General features: G+C 45.5%; 1 protein-coding gene across 1 annotated transcript in view; it reads left to right on the top strand.

The window, feature by feature from the left end:
* BLNK (B-cell linker) overlaps window positions 1-21,206 on the top strand; it is a 78,394-nt gene that overhangs the window by 23,383 nt on the left and 33,805 nt on the right. Inside the window, exons 3-6 of the mRNA XM_008577886.1 lie at window positions 1,098-1,147; window positions 12,754-12,794; window positions 15,110-15,266; window positions 16,473-16,636. Coding sequence (XP_008576108.1) covers window positions 1,098-1,147; window positions 12,754-12,794; window positions 15,110-15,266; window positions 16,473-16,636 — 412 coding nt within the window. The remainder of the gene's footprint in view (window positions 1-1,097; window positions 1,148-12,753; window positions 12,795-15,109; window positions 15,267-16,472; window positions 16,637-21,206) is intronic.

The raw sequence follows: 21,206 nt of genomic DNA, 5'->3' as shown, positions 1-21,206 counted from the left end.
CTGCTGGCTTGTGATGAGAACTGAATGAAACAATAGATAGAACAGCTTATAGGAAAAAAAACACAGAATTTCTATGCAAGTATAAATATTATTATTTTTACGGAATTACGATTATGGTTGTTAAGTTCTTGCACGGGTGTTTTAATCAGACAAATTTCTGTGCTGCCTTTTTTTTTTTTTAAGAAATGAAATAAGTATAATGGTTATAATGGTTACCCCATACATGGCTTCTATGATATCTTACTAAATAAATAAATAAATCTTAATAAATAAATCTTTACAATGATATCTTAGTAAATAAAGGCTAATGGATATGTTTTGTTTAACATATTTTAAATTTCATTATGTAAATCATTCTGAAATAAAATTGGATCATTATTATTAAAAAAACAATTTACTGTAAATCTTACACATTTCAAATAATGGAAGGGGAGGTGTTGTCAGAAAAAGCATAAAATTTGGGATACGTTTTTAAAATGTAATTTTGATTTTCCTATTTTAATGATTGGAGAAAGACTGTAAATATTCAGCACATTTTATATGTGCATAAAGATATTAAAGTCTTTTTGAGAGCACCTGAAACAATTTGACTTCTAAATAAACTCAATGTCACATTCCTCAGTCTTGAGACACTCACTGCTCACTTATTTGACATTTTGTAAAATGGTACAAAAGTCATTTCTGCCCAACCTGCGACCAAAGTGCTGATCTTTTTCCTGTTACTTAAAGCATTTGTAAATCATTAAAGTGTAGTTCATCTTCTCTCACCTTCCTATCAGTCAATCAGCACTTATCTTCCTTGAACCTCTGAACGCTGTGCTCACCAGTATGCTGACCTCTTGGAGCCCTTCAACACCTGACTTGTCTTTGCCAAGTCATAGCTGCATCATGCACTGGGGAGATGGGGAGAGGTTGGGAACCTCTGACTGATGTCTTCACTACATTTATAACACAGTAAATCTCGCCATGTGATGGGTCCAAAAGGAGCCATTATTCTATTAGTTGTCTGTGTGTTATCTCTATATCAGCTTATATTACGGGCCTTTACAACAGTTGTTCTACCCACTGACCATTTGTCTAATGGTTATTATTTATAGGCTAAAAGTCAGAGCACCTCCAAGCGTTCCTCGAAGGGACTATGCTTTAGGTAAGAGTATTTCTCAGATACTTTAACTTACTCGACTAATTTAATGTTCATATTTTCATTCACCTTCATGTTCATAGAAAGAGATATATGTTCTATTCATTTGAAAATGAAAGGTGCCTATCCTAATTTCAAGAATGNGAAAGAGATATATGTTCTATTCATTTGAAAATGAAAGGTGCCTATCCTAATTTCAAGAATGACCAAATCTATTAGGCTTATGACTATAGTGAGGGTGTAGTAGTCACCCATCTATCCATCCATCTGTCTATCCATCAACTTATCCAACATTTATTAAAGAGCTTCCATGAGCCAGGCACATACAAGGTCTTAGGTAGAAATACAGCGCTAAACAAGTGAGATATAGTCCCCACACTCACAGAATGTATAGGCTAGAAGGGAAGATTTATGATGTAAAAAGTAATTACAAGTCAGTACAGCAAGGGAAGCACAAGGCTTTACAGACATGCATAGCAGCATTTCCTAATCTAAGGTGGGAGGATGCGGAGGAAGTGGAAAAGGGAAGCCTTCCTCAATAAAAAAAAAAAGTTGTTTAAATCGATAGTTGAGGGTTGTTGAAGGGGTGGGGGCAATAAATTACTGATGGCACATGGTTACTCAATCCTCTCTGAGTTTAGCCTGCAACCTCACTCCAACTAGGACCAACTTTGGCAGGGAGAGGGAGATGGGTGGTGTTTATGGCAGTGGTTAACAAAGTAAAATATCCAGCACACTTGCCTTTTCTGGAGCAGCTACTGTGTGAGGATAGGTCAAAAATCTCTCTCTACTGTATTAAGTATAAAGATTTCCCAAACATGGGCTGATCTACACAGCCCTCAATGAAAACCACAGGGCCACAGACATTGTTGATGATCCTTCCTCTATAGAGAGACAGCTAAAACCAAATCATAATCTTAAATGATGATTACTATTTTATTTTCCTTTTTCTGCCACTGATAAAGATAGTCATAAATCAGATAATTGAGTCCCTCTTGGGCACCGACAGAATCTTATCACACTAAGAAATGTTAATCAACATACCCAAGTCTGCTCCCAGACCCACTGGACCACTTTCCATAACTCATTAAGTTACAGAGTATTTACTGACCTCAGCCTGTGAATCAGTCAGCGAGTTTAGATAGTTGATCAGGGGACTCCTGTTTGGTTTGGAACTAAAAAAGACTTACCTAATCAATAAGTCAGGAAAGCTGCTTATTTAACAAATGAGAACAAACACATTCTTCTTCCCAGGTTCTAAGAAAGAAAAGAAAGAAGATTAAATCTGTTATGTAGCTAAATAGGTTTGATGGGAAAATTACAGACTCGTGGAGTCTCAGGTTTAAAAGGAAGCCCAGTGGTCTTGTAGTCTAACATCCCAATCCAGGGCTTAAACCCTGCCCCACCACCATGTACCCGCACAAAGGAAGCCCAGTTTCTGCTTGGACACCTCCTGTGGTGGTTTCCCAAGCCTGCCTGGTCCAGTGACAGCACTGACTGGATATAGATACAGTCCATTTCCTTGTGGTTTCTACGTCTATCCTGTTGGCCACATAGCACAAGTCTTTAAGTATTAAAGAAAATAGACATAGAGTTGTTCTGTGCAATGTCAAAGGATAGAATTAAGAAACTAGGTCATTTGGGTTTCTTCTCTAGGATAAACATATCCAGGTGGGGCTGGCTGGCTAGTTCAGTTGGTTAGAGCACAATGTTTAACACCAAGGTTGTGGGTACGGATTCCAGTACCAGCCAGCCACCAAAAAAAAAAAAAAATTTTCCAAGTGCTTTTTTCCACACATTCTTTGATTCATTCAACAACTACAGCTGGTTCTCTATATCAGCAGGTTCCATCTCTGTGGATTCAACCAACTGTGGATAGAAAATATTCTGGGAAAAAAACGGACGGTTGCAGCTGCACTGAACATTGACAGACTTTTTTCCTTGTCATTACCCCCTAAACAATACAGTATAACAACCACTTATGTAGCATTTACATTGCATTAGGTATTATAAGTAACCTAGAGATGATTTAAAGTATAAGGGAGGATGTGCATAAGTTATATGCAAATACTACGTCATTTTATATCAGGGACTTCAGCATCTGTGGATTTTGCTATCCAGGGGGGGTCCTGGAACCAAGCCTCCTCAGATACTGAAGAATGACTGTATTTCACTGGTGTGTCCTGTGTGACTCTCACTGTGCTTGATACGGAGTGGGAACAAAATATAGTCCCTGACTTTAAAGTGCTTAATGACTAGGGAGGAGTTATTGCAGAAAGGTAAATTTACCCAGCATGGCAGTTGCTATGAAGGAAAATGGCCATGTACAGTGATAATCACTGTGGGGAGGGTGTTACACTTCTCACTGTGTAACAGAGACGAAAAAAGGATTACTCAAAGCATCATGAATGCAATGAGAAGCCTGAAGGGACTGCACCTCTGCAACTCCTCTGTTAGAAGGAGAAAACTGAGTACAGCCCTGATTCAAAGTTAGCTTCCGTTTTTTATTGTTAAGGAATTTTCACAGAAAAATCAGTTGATTCAATTATTACAAAGGACACAAAGACATGGGCAGTGTTACAAAAGTTATCTATGGCTAAGTATAGCTTAAACAATGGAAACTAGTAACATCAGTAAAATTAACAATGTGACATTCCAAAGTACAATTAGTGAAAAGCTAAATTGGTCAAACTGCCCTCATTATCTAAAGTATAACCTCTCCTTAAATGATATAAGCAAAAGTTGCATTCTTATGATAAAATCTAAGTATAATTATCTCTAAAGTTTCCACCAACAGACAGCTTGCCCCTAGAAAACATTTTTTTCACATCTTTCCCTTCAGCAATTCTTAAAATCTCTTAACAGGATTGGTATGACAATGACCTGTTAGCTCTAAGATCATTAAAGTATACAATCCCATACCTATGCAGTGATTAGAGTTGATTAGATGGGCTGTTGCCCTCCGGCTGTAGGCTATGGCCTCCTACCCAAGGGCTTTTGCCCTATATATGCATTTACCTAAAAACCCTATTTTAAAAGCAAATGAGAATCAAGATTTCTAACCCTCTACAGGTGGAGACAACACAGGTGGTCAGGGAAAGTCTCTCTGAGGTGGTGACATTTAATTCAAGTCCTCAGGGACAAATGTGCAGGAATATTTGTCACTTTGTAGATGAGCCAACAGCATTAGAGACGCAGCACACAAATGCTAGGAGCTCAGGGTCAATTTCCGGAAACCTAAGTGCACTGACAAATCTGATTTTAGGATGGACACCTCTGTGGACTGTCCCCTCATGCTCAACTGTCCACCTGCTCAAGCCCTCGTCATCTCTTGCTTGTCCTAGCACAGAAGCCTCTAACTAGTCTTCTTAATTCCTAATCACATGTGGTCCTCTCAACCTCCACCAGAGAACTGTTCTGAAATATAGTCCTATTCGTGCCACTCCTTTGTTTAAATGTTTTCATGGTTCTACATCGCCAACTAGAGGAATTGCAAACCACTGAGCCCACATACAAGGTCCTTTAATGTCTAACCACTGACGAGCTGTGTAACTGTGGACAGCTCATTCTGCTCTCTTTGTCTATGTCATGCAGACTGAACTGCAGGATAGGTTAGGTCCCCTCCAATGCTAATACTCTCCACTCCTTGGAGGCCTGGGCTCAGTGATGAAGCAAGGCTCTCCTAACATTCGTTGGTTTTAGGAATTTGCATCTTCCAATCTCCCTAGTGCTCAGAAGTGTTTTCTTTCTTGACCTCAGGTACCTGCTCTCTTCCCTGAAAGCCCTCAGATAGTCTTGACATCAGTACACTTGTACTTAATCTCTCTTGGAACACAGAAACATGGCCCAACTGGGTCTTCTAAGCCTTTGATGCTCAAAGTGGGGTCCCCATCAGCATCACCTGGGAGCCTGTTAGAAATGCAGAATCTTGGCCCCACCGCATTCAACAAGAGCTCCAGGGCATTTGCATGTATATTAAGTTTGAGAAACCCTGCTATAAACCACCATCTCTGTCCTCATTGCTTCTCTTGAACTGAAAGAGAGGTAGATCTCCAAATCCACCAAAGTTCCAGTATCTCAGAAACTCACCCTGTTGCTTCACCAGACCAATAGGACCTGGCACAGTCTCCCCTGCTCTTACAGTCAATCCCCAGAAATGGTCCTTTTGGCAAAACCACCATCACTACCTGCAGTCAGTATCCTCCCTGCTCTTCTTCCCCTCCCCAACAACTCGTGTCCCAGGAGCATTTCCAGATGCTTCCCCTGAGCCTTGAGGTCCCTGTGCAAGCCCAGGGCCTCAGAAGTCAGCCCCCACACACCCCCGAAACCATTGAGTCTTCAAGGACAGAGACCCCAGTGTGTGGAGACCTGAGCCCACCAGACCTCCTGAGCCTGGGAGGCCAGTCAAGTGCTCTCTGGAGGCCTGTGGGGACTTGGGCCACCCGAGGTTCCTGAAATAGCCTGACCCATTTCCCCCAGATGCTGGAATTATGTCCTCTTTCCAGTCCTGGAAGCAAATGGCTCCTGCAAGCCCTCTAAGCCAGGAGTGTGTTGACCTGGGTGATGCTGATCTTCAGAGAGCAGAGGATGAAAAGGGCCAGCACCCCAGAGGTTGTAATTACACAAAGAACGGAAGCCTGGACCTCCCCAGGGATGCAGATGGGGCCAGGGTGGAGCCTGGTGCTTTCAGTTCATGCCCAGCTACTCTGTCTTCATCTCTGAAGAGGCAACATTGCCCACAAGGACCTCATGGTCCACTGAGCAGAGTGTATTACCCCCAGCAGCTGGCACTGCTGAGGGAAGGGAAGCTATCCAAAACCTTTTGAGTATTCACTCTATGCTGGACATTATGCTAAACTCCTTACACATATATCTCATTTAATCTTCCCATTAGCACCATTATATAGAAATTGCTGCCTTGGTGTGTAGATGAGGAAAGTGCATCTCAAGGACATTAATCAACCTGCCCACTAAGAGGAAAACCCACCCCAGGCTCCCATTCCACCTGCTAAACTCCTTACACATATATCTCATTTAATCTTCCCATTAGCACCATTATATAGAAATTACTGCCTTGGTGTGTAGATGAGGAAAGTGCATCTCAAGGACATTAATCAACCTGCCCACTAAGAGGAAAACCCACCCCAGGCTCCCATTCCACCGGTCCTCCTCTGGACCCAAGCTGAGATGTTTACACACTTCTCCAAGCTGAGATATTTACACACTTCTCCAAGCCGAGATGTTTACACACTTCTGAGACCTTTTCTTACCATTCTGAAGGTACCAGAACCCCTAAAATTAACACCAGAATCTGTTTCCCAGTTCCTGACCTTTCACAGTTGAACAGCCTCCTGCATCTTTGTAGTTTAAGATCTGGCTCCAGATGGAGGAGACGGGGAGACCACTCGTGATGCCCCAGAATCTGCTGAGGTTATTGCAGAAGCCCCACTGGTCACTCCATAAACCTCTGAGGGGTTGGAATCGAACAAGTCTTTTCTTTTTGTACCTTTGGGTTCTGATATCCAGGGGCAGTTGTGACATCCCCCAGAGGTCCATCTTCCACTCCTATCCTCTGGTCACTGTTGTCATGCAGAGAGATCAGAGCAATTATAGGGGTGGGGACAACTCACTCACACAAAAAAGACCCCAGGGCAGGGGAAGTTACTTGGACAGGGATTCTTCAGTTAAATGCCTACCACAGAGGCACAGGGTGTGCGTAACAATCCTTTGTCCACTAGAGAAGTGAGATACAATACTGCTTTTGCCCTTGCCCTGGTGTCCTCGATGGAGCCAGCATGCACCTGATTTCCTAGCTCCTGATTACACTCTACCCTGATGGTGCCGGCAAAGCTGACATGGGGAAAGCTGTGCTCAACATCAGTCCTGCCACATGGAACTAAGGGGAATGACACTTGGACTTGAAAGTATTTTAAAGCTTGGAAAGACTCGCCCAATCCAAGCTTCTCATTTAAGGGATAACTAGAGACCAGAGAGGCAAAGTGACTGCCCGAGGTCACACACTGAAGTGATGGCCGAGCCAGGACTATGTCCCATATTACTGTACACCCACCTGTCTGTTAATAACCCTCTGAAGGGATACATAAACATACAGAGGGTTCTAAGGTGTTCAGTATTTAGACTCAAAACACCTCTTACAGCGAGCTTGGATCTGGGCCTTGTCCTCAGCTCCCCACACTAGATCACGTCCTTGTCTCCTCCCTGCTCTGTACCTGGTGCGACTGGCCTCCCACTCCCTCCCTGCAGCCTCTGTACTTCTGCTTTCTCTCCTCCCTGTATCTGTCCCCACCACTGCAGCAGCCCACCTTCCCTCTTTCCTTGTCCCCTTTCCTCTTTTCTTGTCCCCCTGTGGTCATCCCACTGGCTCCCTGCGTGCCACTACCAGCTCTGTGAGGGGAGAAATGGGCAGGGCCTGGTGACCCACAGCAGAATCAGGGCCACGACTGAGGCTGTGTGTTACACACGCTGAGACGCCACCCACATCTGCCCCAGGGCCACTGGCACTGCAGGTGACCCAGACCCAAGGGGATGGATTTACACCTGCACCTTCACCCCTTTGCCCGAGCCGTCACCACAGAGCCCATTGCTGTCCTTCCAGCCACCCCTTCCCCTTCTCAAACCCCTCCCCATTTGGTTCAGCCTACATCTCTGCATGCCTAAGTCCCTCAAACACCATCCTCATCAGCTCCCCTATCTCTACTTGTCACTGGAGCCTGCAGTGTCCACTGTGGTGGGAGCCCCCAGGCTGGCAGAGCATCTAGCTTTGCTTGACCATCAGTGGTACCTCCTGTCCCTCTCCAGCACAGCTTGTTCATTCTGTGCACATCTGCCTCCTTGTGGCCACCCTCCAGTCCCTCGGCTAAGCCCTGCTCCTGGGGCCAACACACAAGCCCCTGTCTCAGCTGATGGAGGATGCTCTCTGTCTTCATTATCTTGCCAGAATCCTGCTCCTCCTGCAGGCCCCATCTGTCCCACCTCCGGCACACAGCATCATGCGACCTTTCCGCTCTCTCTGAGCAACCCCCTTCTCTGAACTTTCCCAGCACCTGACAATGTCTTCATTATCTTGCCAGAATCCTGCTCCTCCTGCAGGCCCCATCTGTCCCACCTCCGGCAAACAGCATCATGCGACCTTTCCGGTCTCTCTGAGCAACCCCCTTCTCTGAACTTTCCCAGCACCTGACAATGATCCCAGGTGCAGGGACATTTATCAGGAAATGTTATACTGCCCTGAATTGTCCTACATCTAGTTCTTCTGGTCCCTAGGTCACTTCCATTACATAGGATGGCTATATGAAGAGACCTTGGACTTTGAGGTCCTTTAGGCCTGGGTTGGAATCGTGGCTTTGACCCCCAAGCGCTGTGTGCACTTAAAGCAGTTTTGTAACTTCTCTGAGCCTCTGATTCCTGATCTGGAGATAAGAATACGAAGGGTCTTTTAAAAGTTCATGAAAAGATCCGTATTATCTTTTAATTCTATTTTCCATGAACTTTTTGAAATACCTAAATACCTATCCCTTAGGTTGTTCTGAGAATTGCAGAGAATGCAAATTAACTGTGACAGCTAACATTCTTTGAGCTCCTATGCTACGTCAGATACTCTCCTAAGCACTTCATAGCTAATTTCATTTTCACTCTCTTAAAACTCTATGAGACTCTATCAATAATGTCCATTTTAGTGATGAGGAAACTGAGGCCCAGAGGTTAAGCTATTTGGCTAAGATCATAGTGCTTGCAAATGGCCAAATCAGGATTCTGAGTTAGGCAGGCTGACCCCAGAACCCAAGCTCAAACCCCTGTGAGTCCTGGCCTGGAGCAGGCACTGAGCTGGGGCCATCATGGCTATTTTCATGTGCCTCCTAGTGCTGGGTGCTGTGTCCACAGGTTGGGGAGGGCCGCATGGATCTTGAAGCCAGAGCCAGGCAAGGGGAGAGTCCCTCTACTGTGTGGCACGGGATTATGACATGGTAAATAGAGCATAAGGCCTAGACACAAAAGGAAAGGCTTTGCCTGACAAGGAAGCCTGACCTGTATCTCAGCTTCCTGTTAGGGGCCTCACAATCATACACACCAAACTAAACCTCCTGGCCCATATTAAACTTGAACTTACCCTCCCCAGGATTTTACCCACCACAATAGAGACTTTCTTGGATCCACTTCTTGGTGGCTGCCATACTGTGTGATTGCCGTTGAAGTGAATTAGTATTGGTGGTGTTTTGAGGGTTTATTGAGTCATTCGCCGTGTCCAAGATAACAAAAACATTAATAAAGCATTTACTGTGTGCCAGGCTTTGCTAAGAAATTCATGTGTATTACATCACTTTATTCTCACAAAAACATGAGGCAGGCATTATTCTTATCCTTGTTTTATAGGTGAGGAAATTAAGCTTTAAATGATATTAAATTGTTGGTCCAAAGCCAGGCAGCTAGTAAAGAGCAGAGCCGGGGTTTGAACACAGAGAGCCTAGTTCTGAAAACTCTACTTGCACATTTTAAGAGGCCCCCTGAGATACAGGAAAACCAGCCACTACTTTGGATCTAGTACTTTGGACTGTCATGCTTCTCAGTCTGGGTGACTGCCTGCAAGGTTGTGACTTTATGAGTATGACACTGTGACTTGCCCTTGGGACCAGAAGATGAATTTAGCTGGGGGTGAATCAGGCACAATCAAATAGCCTCTACCACATGATGCTTTTTCTCTTTTCTGTCTCCATGTGCCAAGATGCCTGGATTGGGTGGTTCTCGGTCCTCCGGGGTTTATCTGATTGCTCAGTGGAGGGCCAGGCAGGGCACATGAGATTTCGGATGCAGCAGCCAACACAGACAGCCTGGCCTCCAGTCCAGCCTCTGTACTCACTAGCCGTGTGGCCTCAGGCAGGTTTTGCAACCTCTCTTAGGCCCAGTTTTCTCGACTGTACAATAGACATGATAATAGCACCTACCTCACAGTGCTGTGGTAAGGATATACTTTTATAACTCTTAGCACCCAGCACATAGGAAGTGTTCAGTAAGTGAAATCCATTATTATTATCCTGATTTTCATTTGCTCAACTCACTTATTAGTTCATACTTTTACTAATGCATGGATGACAAATGCAAAATGCAATCCAGATGCAAATATAAATGATACAGGCCTCGCTTTTCAGTGCAGACAGACACGAGCAACTTAATCATAGTTGACAGAATGAAATACATGTGGCGTCAAGGTGCTGGCAGCATCTAAGAGGACCCAGAGGAGGGTGATTGATTAAGACAAGAGGAACTGGGGAAGGCTTTACAGAGGTGGGACACAGGGATTTCTATGGACGAAGGGTGATGAGCAGGGGCAACAGTATGAGCAGAGCAGAGAACTACCAGCAGGGCACAGAGGGAGGAAGAGCCTGCTGAGTCTTACTATAAGCGGGCAGGAGAGACTGCAGCGGAGGAGCCGATGGGGGACAGAGGTGGACATCTGAACATGTTGACAGAGAACCTCAACTTTATTCCATATGGAGTCACTGGTGATTCTTCAGTAAAGGAGCAGCATGTCCAGCCTTTATTTGAAGAAGATAATTAGACATAGTAGGACAAGTGAGCTGGAGAAGAAAGATAACGGAGACAGAAAAACTAGTTAGATGACTGCTGCAACTACTGTCACTAGTAACTGATCATAAAGTAGGCCCCGAGAAAGGCTCAGCAAATACAGTTTACCAAGGCAGGAAGTGTGTTTCATAAAGACATTGCATAAAGGTTTCTATTTCAGTGGTTGGAACAAAAACATCTTGCCACCTTAAGTGTTGACTTTCAATTGTCACCAAACTTAAGGTATTAGAAATATTTCCCCATTGTGCCAGATAATCATAGTGGGAAGAGGATTTATCTACCCTCTCTTCTAGTTTTCTTGGCAAACCCCAACACATTATAATTCAGTACAAGTCAACCCAAAGAATAATTTATTAAGAATTATTGTCTGTTGGCGTCAAAGTTTGACCCGTATTTGGCTTGTAGAGTGAGACTCCTTCTTAGCACCTATCATGTTTTTCCCAAGAGAGGGCGCTACCACTGTCATTGCCTAAAATGTGGCCACTGTGATCCAAAGACCTCCTTCCCAACCCCATTCCACCTCCATGATTCCTTTGCTGGTGTCGCTGTGGAACCCACCTGGAGCTGGAGTCAGTGGTCAGGGGTAGAAATGGTAAAAAAAAAAAAAAAAAGAAAAAAAAATTCTGTTGAGGTTCTGAGGAATTGGGGGACCATCCACTGGGCTGCTTAGTGGGCTGGGAGGTGAGCTGGGACCCTCTATGGTGATTCAGAGGAGCCACTCTGCCATCTAGCCTGTGTCTGGTTGATTTCCTACACAGCAGAGTGAATCCCATTTAACATCTAAGGTCAGTTTATATGATGGGATAGATGCCAAGCTTCTCATATTCTAAATGTGTTGTGAAAGAGAAAAGGTCAATATTCTCTTTGGCTATCGTAATTCAGACCTATTTTATTCTTTAAGTTCATAAGCTACTAAAGGACCATGGCCTGTCATATCCATTTTTATATTCCCTGCAGAGCCTAGGACAGTGCCTGCCCCCTGGAGCTCAAAGACAATGAGGCAGCTTGGAGTTGGAATTCAGAGCATAAGCTTTGAAGCCAACCTGCAGGCTTCAACTCCCGGCTCTGCCATTTACTATCTGACCTTGGGCACATGACTCATCTGCCCTAGGCCTCAGTGTCCTCACAAGGCTTTTGAGATGGCTAAATGAGTGCAAAGCTCTAATAATATTGCCAGGCATGTAGTAAAGCACTGGATAAAATGGGGGGGTTTTTGTTTGTTTGATTTTAGTAAAAAAAAAAAAAAAAAAAAAAGTCAAAGGTAGAGCCAAAGAGAATCACAGACGTTATCCCCTCACTTTATATATCTGGAAACTGAGGAACAGAGATGTTAGGTGTCCTGCCCGTGCTCTACAACTAATTAGGAACAGAGGCTAGGTGAGACTTTAGGTCTATCTGACTCCCTGTCCAGTGCTACTACACCATCTACATATTGGTTCAAAGAAATCCTTAGAAGCCACATGGTATGAATTGCAGGTCCCCTATTGGGTTACCATAAGGTCTCAGAAATGTTCCTTGACAACGAAAAACATGGATCAGATTGCTCTGCCCAGTGGAACTTTTCTGTATGTTGTGAGAATTAATTTTTTTTAAAAAAGGAATCGGGGCCAGCCCGGTGGCGCACTGCTGCAGTGTGCTGCTTGGGAGCGCAGTGGCGCTCCCGCCGAGGGTTCGGATCCCACATACAGACCGGTTCCCGCTCACTGGCTGAGCGAGGTGTGGGAGCAACACTGAGGGTTGCGATCCCGTTGCCGGTCCCGGTCCGGGACGGGCGCGACACTGAGGGTTGCGATCCGTTGCCGGACACGAAAAAAGACAAAAAGGAAAAAAAAATAAAAATAAAAAAGGAATCAAAAGTAAATGAACATATGATTGTCGTAACCATTCAAGGTCAAGTAAATGGCACCAGGATGCCCAAAGGAAGGGAAGGCAGGTGTGGGGTGTCTGTGGGCAGGCTGGAGCTGGCCAGCTGAGATTCATGCTTGTACATTGTTTTCCACCTGCCATTTCAGAGAGCCCTGCTGATGAAGAGGAGCAGTGGTCAGACGACTTCGTAAGTATTTGCTCCCGGGACCAGGAAGTTACCATGCCCTGTGGAAGGCCTTTTTAAGAGCTTGTTTCTGAATTACATGCTGGTGATCAGCTGTACATCACAGAGGAGAGAGGGCAGGGTTGGGCCACCTACAGACAAGGAAGCAGCAATCTCATAATGGCTGGCTTGACCCAGCAGTCACTATGTGGCCAGGCCAAGTGCTTTACACACATTACCTCATTTAATCCTTACCCCAGCCCTATAAATTAGATATTCTTATCCCCATTTTCAGTGCTGGTATTCACAGTACTAACCAGCACAGCCAAAACAGGTGTTAAAATGTTTAAGTATTTCTATATCAGTTGGCAAATGCCTCTGCCCTAAACTCCCCAGTGTCCTATCACTGCCTGACCCCTGTCCAGAAGCTCTAAACAAACTACCAACTAAAGAGTTCATGCCTGGCACATCATGGGTACTTCAGGACCAAGGCATGGAACATTTAAGTAACTTGCAGTTCCAAAATTCAAACCCAGGCACTCAGATCTCAGAACCTGGCTCTTAACCACCAAGGTGCTTGCTGTGACCAAGAGAACATTAGTAAGCTCTGGGATCCAGGAGGATGAGAAAGAGAGAGACCTGGCATGATGACATTAGGGGCTGATGTATCAGAATTAACTGTCAACCTCTTTAACGTGGCTCTGCAATTTGCAGGGCCCCTGCAGTCACTTCTCTCTTGGGCTGACACTGGTAAGGACAACCCTTCACAATAATTATTCCTCACTTACATCAAATTCATCCAGAATGTCAGCCTGCTCCAATCTGTGAGTTTTAGATCTGGAAGAGATCCAAGAAGGCCTCCTTACAACCACAGATCCATTTCACAGATAAGGAAACTGAGGCCAAGAGAACGAAAATGACTGACCCACCACCACTCTGTTACTCAGTGGCCAGCAGAACCCAGACCCCCAGTCCAGTGCCAAGAATTGAGCCTGAGCCCAGCTCCAGCCTGTGTACACTACCTGGAGTTTATACAGTCTTAGGAGACAGCAGTTCCTCCTTCAACTCCAGAAAAAAAGAAAAACGAGGACTGAAGTCACCTGGGCGTGGAATTCCTCCCAGGGCCCAGCTGCCGCTGATCCTCTAGAAGCTCTGCAGCGGCGCCCCCTGCTGGCCGCACGCATAGGGCCACATCGGAAGCCAAAGAAGCCGTTTGGTCCACATCCAGAGGAAGAGAAGAAAACTGAGCTCGCTGGTGGGATGAAAAGAGCACACAGTGCAGACTTAGGAAACGCAAAAGGCAATCCGCGTGGAGAGGAGGGAATGACTTGCCCTAAAGTCAAACTACCCAAATTAAGATACCAGCTATCATAAAGTTGGAGTAAACATCACTCACGATTGTGTTTACTCCAGTGGATCCACACTGCACACAGAATGAAATCCAGGCTTGTTACTAAAGCTGCCAGCCCTGCCTGTATAAAACTGCAAGTGAAAAGCGACAAGCCAAAAAGCAGCGGCCTCATCCATTCATTGGAAGGAAATTCGTGCATGGATCGATCCTGCCTTGTGGCAGGCAGCGTGTGGGGGCAGCAGACCTCTCCTGCCCTGAGTCAAATACTTCCTCCACATGCGTGTGCCCATGAACACTATGTGCACAGCTGTCCCTGGAAAGCATGTACAAGCAGCTAGTGACTGTCTGCCTTTGGTAGGGGAGCAGAGAGGCTGAGAAGGAGACTTCCTTCCCCTTCCTTCCTCCTAAACTTCTTGAGCTTTAGACCACGTCGGTGTACTTTCAATATGAGCTTAAATAAAATTCAAATTTAAAAAAACAAAAAGAAAGAATGAACTCTGAGTCCTTTTGAAGCCTAGCCCCCCGAGGCCTACCAGCTCTGCTTAAAAAAAAAAACAAACAAAAAAAACCCCTCAAAGGTATCTAGGTATCCCTGTGCATCCCTCTCCCTCTCTTTATTAAACCTAGTTTTCCCTTGACCATCAGCATTCGTGGTAAATAAATCCTATCGGTTATTCCATTTGATTGGATCCTTTTCCTGTCTTTTAAAAATGTTTTACCTTCAATTGTTCTTTGTCCACATCCAGAGTTTTCGCCAGCCTTCGGGTTGAATAGTTCACAGGTTCCTGCAGGACAGCGCCGCGTGGAGGGGGTGAACTCTGGAGGCAGAAAGGCCGGCCCTGGCACCCCAGCTTTTCCTCTTACGAGCTCCTGCCCTTGGGAGTCAGCCTCTCCGAGCCCGGGCTTCCCGCCACTCCGCTGGGGGATCAGCTCCGACCTCCTGGGGCAGCACAGACAGGGTCGCTGATCGCGGTGTCTGCCTTTGCAGGACAGCGACTATGAAAACCCAGACGAGCACTCGGACTCGGAGATGTATGTGATGCCCGCCGAGGAGAACGGGGACGACAGCTACGAGCCGCCTCCGGCCGAGCAGGAGACGAGGACGGTGCACCCGGCCCTGCCCTTGGCCAGGGGCGAGTACGCAGGTGAGGACGCCCCGCCCCCGGGGGCTCTGCCTTCCGGGTTCACGGGGACGTGGGGGGCGGACCGAGACCGCAGGGTGCGGGGCAAACCCGGCCGCTGCCGAGCGCCCTCTGCCCCCTGCCCGCTCTCACCTCCCACCGCTCATCTGGGCACACACAGGTAATGGAGCCCGAGCTGCAAAGCGTTCCCACTCCAGGGGAAGAGGTATCTTTCCTAAATCGGAAACATTGAAAACAGGCAGAAATTAATAAAACGAGCACACTCTGATGGCTGTGCTCCCCTCCCATCCCCGCACCCCTGAGTCCCATGGGAAGCCAACCCTGAGATTAGTACCGACTTCTCTTAGGGACTCATCTGTTCGCAAGGTGCTGGAATCTTGAGAAGTCTGCAGGACGAGGATGACATTCCAGGCCCCCAGGGTCGGCTATGCCCCTCCTCCCGGCTCCTCCCACCAGACAGCCCCGCCCCGAGGCCCGGTCTACACTGTGGTCTTACCTGGGGCGGGGGTGCCGCGCAGGAGCTCTGAACCCAGAATTAGCCAACAGGTTAAATGGACGCAGCTCAGGTCTGGCGAGGGCTCTGTTCTCCTTAATGTCTGTCAGAAAGTATGTGTTTTGGTCTCAGCAGATGACGAAGTTCCCCAGAGGTGAGGAGAGCAAGCTTGTCCCAGACTGTCACCGGGATGCTAGTGAGGTCTGGCGAGGGCTCTGTTCTCCTTAATGTCTGTCAGAAAGTATGTGTTTTGGTCTCAGCGGATGACGAAGTTCCCCAGAGGTGAGGAGAGCAAGCTTGTCCCTGACTGTCACCGGGATGCTAGTTGATGCATCAGGACTAAGCGTTCCTGCACGTCAAAGTCTCTAGGCCCATTTTCACTGCCATCTGGGAGCACCCCCCTTACACCCCGCGTTGCTTTTCTTTTTAGTTTGGCAAAGGGTTGGGCCGTCAGCCGTCCTGAGCCTGTGGATTTCCATCTCTCCCCTGGGAGGATGTTTTTGATGGGGACATTCTCCTGATTTTGATCATGTAACTCAATGGACAATTGAAATTTTTTGCTAACATTTCACTTTGTTCTTTTAAGGAATTCTCCCAACATTTGTGGCTACATAGATGGCAGTGGTTTTACACTTTCTAGATCTCAATGGCTCTATCCAGGGAATGATCCAGAACCTCTTTTGGGTTACAGGGTTTTTTTGTTTGTTCCTTTCAAGACAACCGCTCAAGCCAGAGGCCGTCCCCACCCTTCAGCAAGACACTTCCCTGTAAGCCCAGCTGGCCTGCGGTGAAAGCCAAGCTGGCCGCCACTCTACCGGCCCCCGCCTCTCTGCAGAAGCCGCAAGTCCCATCCAAACCCAAAGACCTCGCTGAGGATGAGGTAAGGCAAATCTGTCCTGAAGGCATCCCAGGATACAGAAAGGGGAAGGGGTAAAGGACTGGGATGTTCCGGCCTATATAGGGCCAGTCTTCCTTCTTCCATGCCCTGCTCCTTGACTGCCCTGACTCTCCCTTACACTGAAAGGATTTTATTTTCTCTAAAAATGGCATCTATGCCTTTATTTTAAGCATTGTAATTTACTCGAGATGTATGGTGTGATGTCAGTACTGGGTCTGTGCCCTCACCTTATCCCCTCTTTCTCTTCCTCTTGGTTTCCTGTGACTCTTCTTTCCTCCATAAGACACTCTTTCCCTATCTTGATTCTTGGCTTCTCTGCCCTGCTCCTACCTGCTTTCTTTCCTCCACCTTCTTTTCTCTCTGCTTCTCCACTTTTCTCTTCTCAGATGCAGAAGGGTGAAGCAAGACATATAATGGAGACCTGCACGGCCTGTAGAGGAGCTGACCCCTCACTTCTGACAGCTCTTGCTTCTCACCCCCTTTCCCAGCCCCAAGGTATCCAGAGACCCACCTTCCTAGATTGTCTAGGATCCAACTCTTATCTCATCAATTTCCCCTCTGTCAGCACCTAGCTTTAATGAGTCTAATTTCTATGGAATTGCTCCCATTTGAGAATGAATAGGTAAACTCATTCAGACTGTTATAGTCATGACTGATAAAGCCTAATGTGTTGTGGCTCCCAGAGGTACTTGCATTTTAAATGAGGACAAAGACAAGCCCTCAAGCATAGCCATTAGGATAATACTACAAGTGTAACAGTCTGAGAAACAGAATAATATTAAAGTCAATTCTTAACCATTACCAGACATAATCTGATTGCAGCTTCTCTAAGAAATAACTTGTTCCTAAATGCCTGTAGGAACCTATGTCACAGCCTGACAAAAACCTATGGCTTATGTACGTGTTGTGAAATGATCTTCATTTCCACTTTAATATAATTTGTGGCCCAGCAGGAGATGAAAAAAAGGGACTTTTAAATGCAAATAGAGGGGCCGGCCCGGTGGCGCACTGCTACAGTGCGCCGTTTGGGAGTGTGGCGGTGCTCCCGCCGAGGGTTCGGATCCCACATGCAGACCGGTTCCCGCTCACTGGCTGAGCAAGGTGCGGGCGCAGCACCGAGGGTTGTGATCCCGTTGCCGGTCCCGGTCCGGTACGGGCGCGACACTGAGGGTTGCGATCCATTGCTGGTCACGAAAAAAGACAAAAAGGAAAAAAAAATAAAAAATAAAAAAAAATAAATGCAAATAGAGGCAGCATCTAGGCCCAAATCCCTGCTTTCATCCTTCTAGCTGTGTGACTTTGGACAAGCCAGACAACCTCTCTGAGTCTATTTTCATTTCTTCCTGTTATTTTGAGGATTTAATAAGAGATCATTTATACAGCACTAAATACAGTGCCTGACACACAGAAGGGATTAACATATGTTGGATTCCTTTCTACCATATTGCAGATTTTTCACAAAATTTAGTTTTCTAGTTTCTCCTGAAAACTAAAGACCTGGCAGCACTGGTCCAGCTGTGGAGTCCAAGCAATTGAGCCTCATGGCAACCCTCTAGCTCAGCTGCAAATCCCTAGCCCCTTTTCCATGTGTCATAGCCCCTGCACTCATGCTATACATATACCCCCAACCCTTTACCCTGTACATGCTCCCCAGTACTGTCAACTGCCTGCCCCTGTATGCATTTGAATTTATGACCCCTGCTCTAGGGACAATATAATTCAGAAAGTCAGCAGATTTAGAGGGAGAAAGTGTGGTCTGTCAATCTTCAGTCTTCTGTCAGTCCGAGAGGTGATGGGTGGGAATAAGGTGGCAGGGAGGAGCTAAATGGGGACAGGATGGGGAGATCAGTTGCTAGGACCTCACTGTAAATTCTATGAGCATTTGGCAAATCCATATGAAGATATAAATTCAGACACAGAATACAAATGAATACCGTGGGTTATGTAAGGCTCTCCATTTCTGTGAAGAACTGAGTAGACCCCAGCGAGGTGAAGCAGAGTTTTGCTAATAGCAGCCCATGGAGGTGGCTCAGGCAATCTGCACCAGTGGGAAAGAAGTACAGGGGAGGCTGTGTTCTGGAACAGGCAGATGGAGAGTCAAGATAAGAAACGTTAAAAAAAACAAAAAACAGAGGCCAACATTAAGATGTGGCTGAACCACTAGATGGGAAAAAAAAAGTCAAGTACAAGCATAAGTAAGAAATGCTTAGCTCTGCTCTGCAGGTTGTAGGCAAAATATTGTGGCATAGGCTAAGCAGAGAGTTGAAGGTGGGGCAAAGACATGTAGGAGGGACATCTGTGCTATAGTGATGAGAGTGGCTAACACCTGATGAATGCTGTGTGGCAGCTGGTGTGCCGAGCACTTCGTGTGCATTATCTCAAATCCTCACAACAACCCTATGAAGTATATACTATTATCATCCCCATTTTACAAATGGAGAAACCAAGGTGCAAAGGGGTTGAAAAATTTGTCCAAGGTCACAGAGGTAAATAGTAGAGCCAGCATTTGAACCCAGATAATAAGATGTTGGAACCTGGGTGCCAAAGGGCTAACCTGCATCACCTCTCCAGCATCCAGTGAGGAGAGACCAGCTCTTCATTCAACACAAATGTGCCAGGCATTGCATGGGCCCCCGAGCTTCAGTGGTGCCCAAAGCAGACCTGGTACCTGTCCTTATAGGGCTTCAGTCTTGTGGGTCTTAAGTAACTCTTGGATAGATTAGTCAACTTCCCTTAAATCCCTCATCAGTAAAATCAGGGTAAATATACCTAATTTAAAGGATTGGTATTATTGTAAGAATAAAATAATGAATGTAAAGCTTTTAAATGTTCACACAGGTTGTAATGAAGAAGAAACTGTGAGCACTTAATAGCTAACTAATATGATTCTTGATAAATAATAGGGTGTGGGGCAATGGGAAAATAAAATAAGATTAATTCATTAGCACTCCTATTTTTCAAATCTGTGGTCTGGGGGGAGGCAACCATGTAATCACCTATGACAGGTGTCTTAATACTGAAAAATCTAGACACTGGAGTTAATCTAAGATGATTATTATAGTAATCATTTATTTATATTTTTGAATCATGCCATTATTGTAATTGAAGAAGGATTTTCTGATATGTGTAGGTCACGGTAGTAGAATAATCTACCTGGCTTCAAAAGATCAGTCATTGATGTAACTCCAGCCAAGTTTTTGTGATTTGTTCATCAGATAGTGGGGTTTATATTAAACCATTGCAGCAGTGCCAAGGTCATCTTACTAGAGTATAAGTTGTGATGGCTCCTCATCATTTACTTATTTGGCAGATAACTTTAACTTTAATTGAATTGCAGTGCTGGACATAAACATTATACATTCCCTCTCCTCAAACCCTCTAATGGGGAGAGAGCAGACACTACAAATATAATTTGTTGTGATTGGTTCAAGTCTTTTTTTCCTTTCATTGCTCTTGGAATAAAAATATCTCAATTTCAGAAATATCGTTACTCTAAACAGGTCAGATTCCAGACATCGTACATAAAGCATCTACTGTAATCAATTACTGCAGAATAATACAAATACAGACTTGAGAATTCAGAGGATAGTACAAATTCTGAAGTGGTGAAGTAGGGCTAGGGAAGCTTTGGTTGGGTCATGGTGCTTCCAACTTCCCTATGTCCATGCAGTTATTATTGCTGAGTGCCAATAACAATGTTCTGTGTTCAGATATAAGATACTGGAGGACTTTGTTTAACCACAGGCTTTGAGGAGGTGGGCACGCCTCCTGGGGGCTCAGCCTCTCCAGTCACAGGAACTAGCCCCTAAATGAGAAGCTGGGCTCTGATAATGTGTCACTCTAGCCAAAAGCCAGAGGGGCGGACCTATGGAACCAAAAGGGTCCTGCAGGGATACCACAGCCACTCAACATCCCCATTATCCAATGCTGCTAAGTCAGCCTCAACTCAGCCGCAGTTACTGGGTTAGTCAATTTCAATTCAATTCAATGAGGCTCTTGATCTCCCAAGTACTTGGAAGACTTCTGATGATCCAGCAATTTGCCTCACACCCCATCCCAATTCATACAACTGGAAAAGAGCCAAGCATTGTCCTCCCAGTCTGTCTGATTCTAAAGCATCATCCCCTTCAGCCAGATCTTCTCTAAATATGACAGCAAAATTGAGATATTTTGTGAATAGAACCACCTGGCGCCTCATGGCCAGGTTTGGAGGTAAAGAAAGAGGTGAGAAATAGCAATTAAATAATGAGAGAGTAGAAATAGGACAGAAAGAGAAGAGGAATGATGCAGGATACTAGAATGCAGTGGATAAGGGTATGGGTGTTGAATTCTTGACCTGTCTGAGTTAAAGTCCTGGTTCTACCACTTTTTAATTGTGAAACCTTGAGCAAGCTTCTTAATGTCTGTGTGTCTCAGTTTCTTCATCTTAAAATGGAGCTGATGGTGGTACCTACCTTATTGGGAACTCTCTCCCTACATTTGTGATTAATTGATTATTGACAAAGGTGCCAGGACAATTCAACAGAGAAAGAATCATTTGGTTTTTTTTTTT

The sequence above is a fragment of the Galeopterus variegatus genome, unplaced genomic scaffold (genome assembly GCF_000696425.1).
Source record: "Galeopterus variegatus unplaced genomic scaffold, G_variegatus-3.0.2 Scaffold1597, whole genome shotgun sequence".
Lineage (NCBI taxonomy): Eukaryota > Metazoa > Chordata > Mammalia > Dermoptera > Cynocephalidae > Galeopterus > Galeopterus variegatus.
This window is presented reverse-complemented; position numbering and strand designations above follow the sequence as displayed.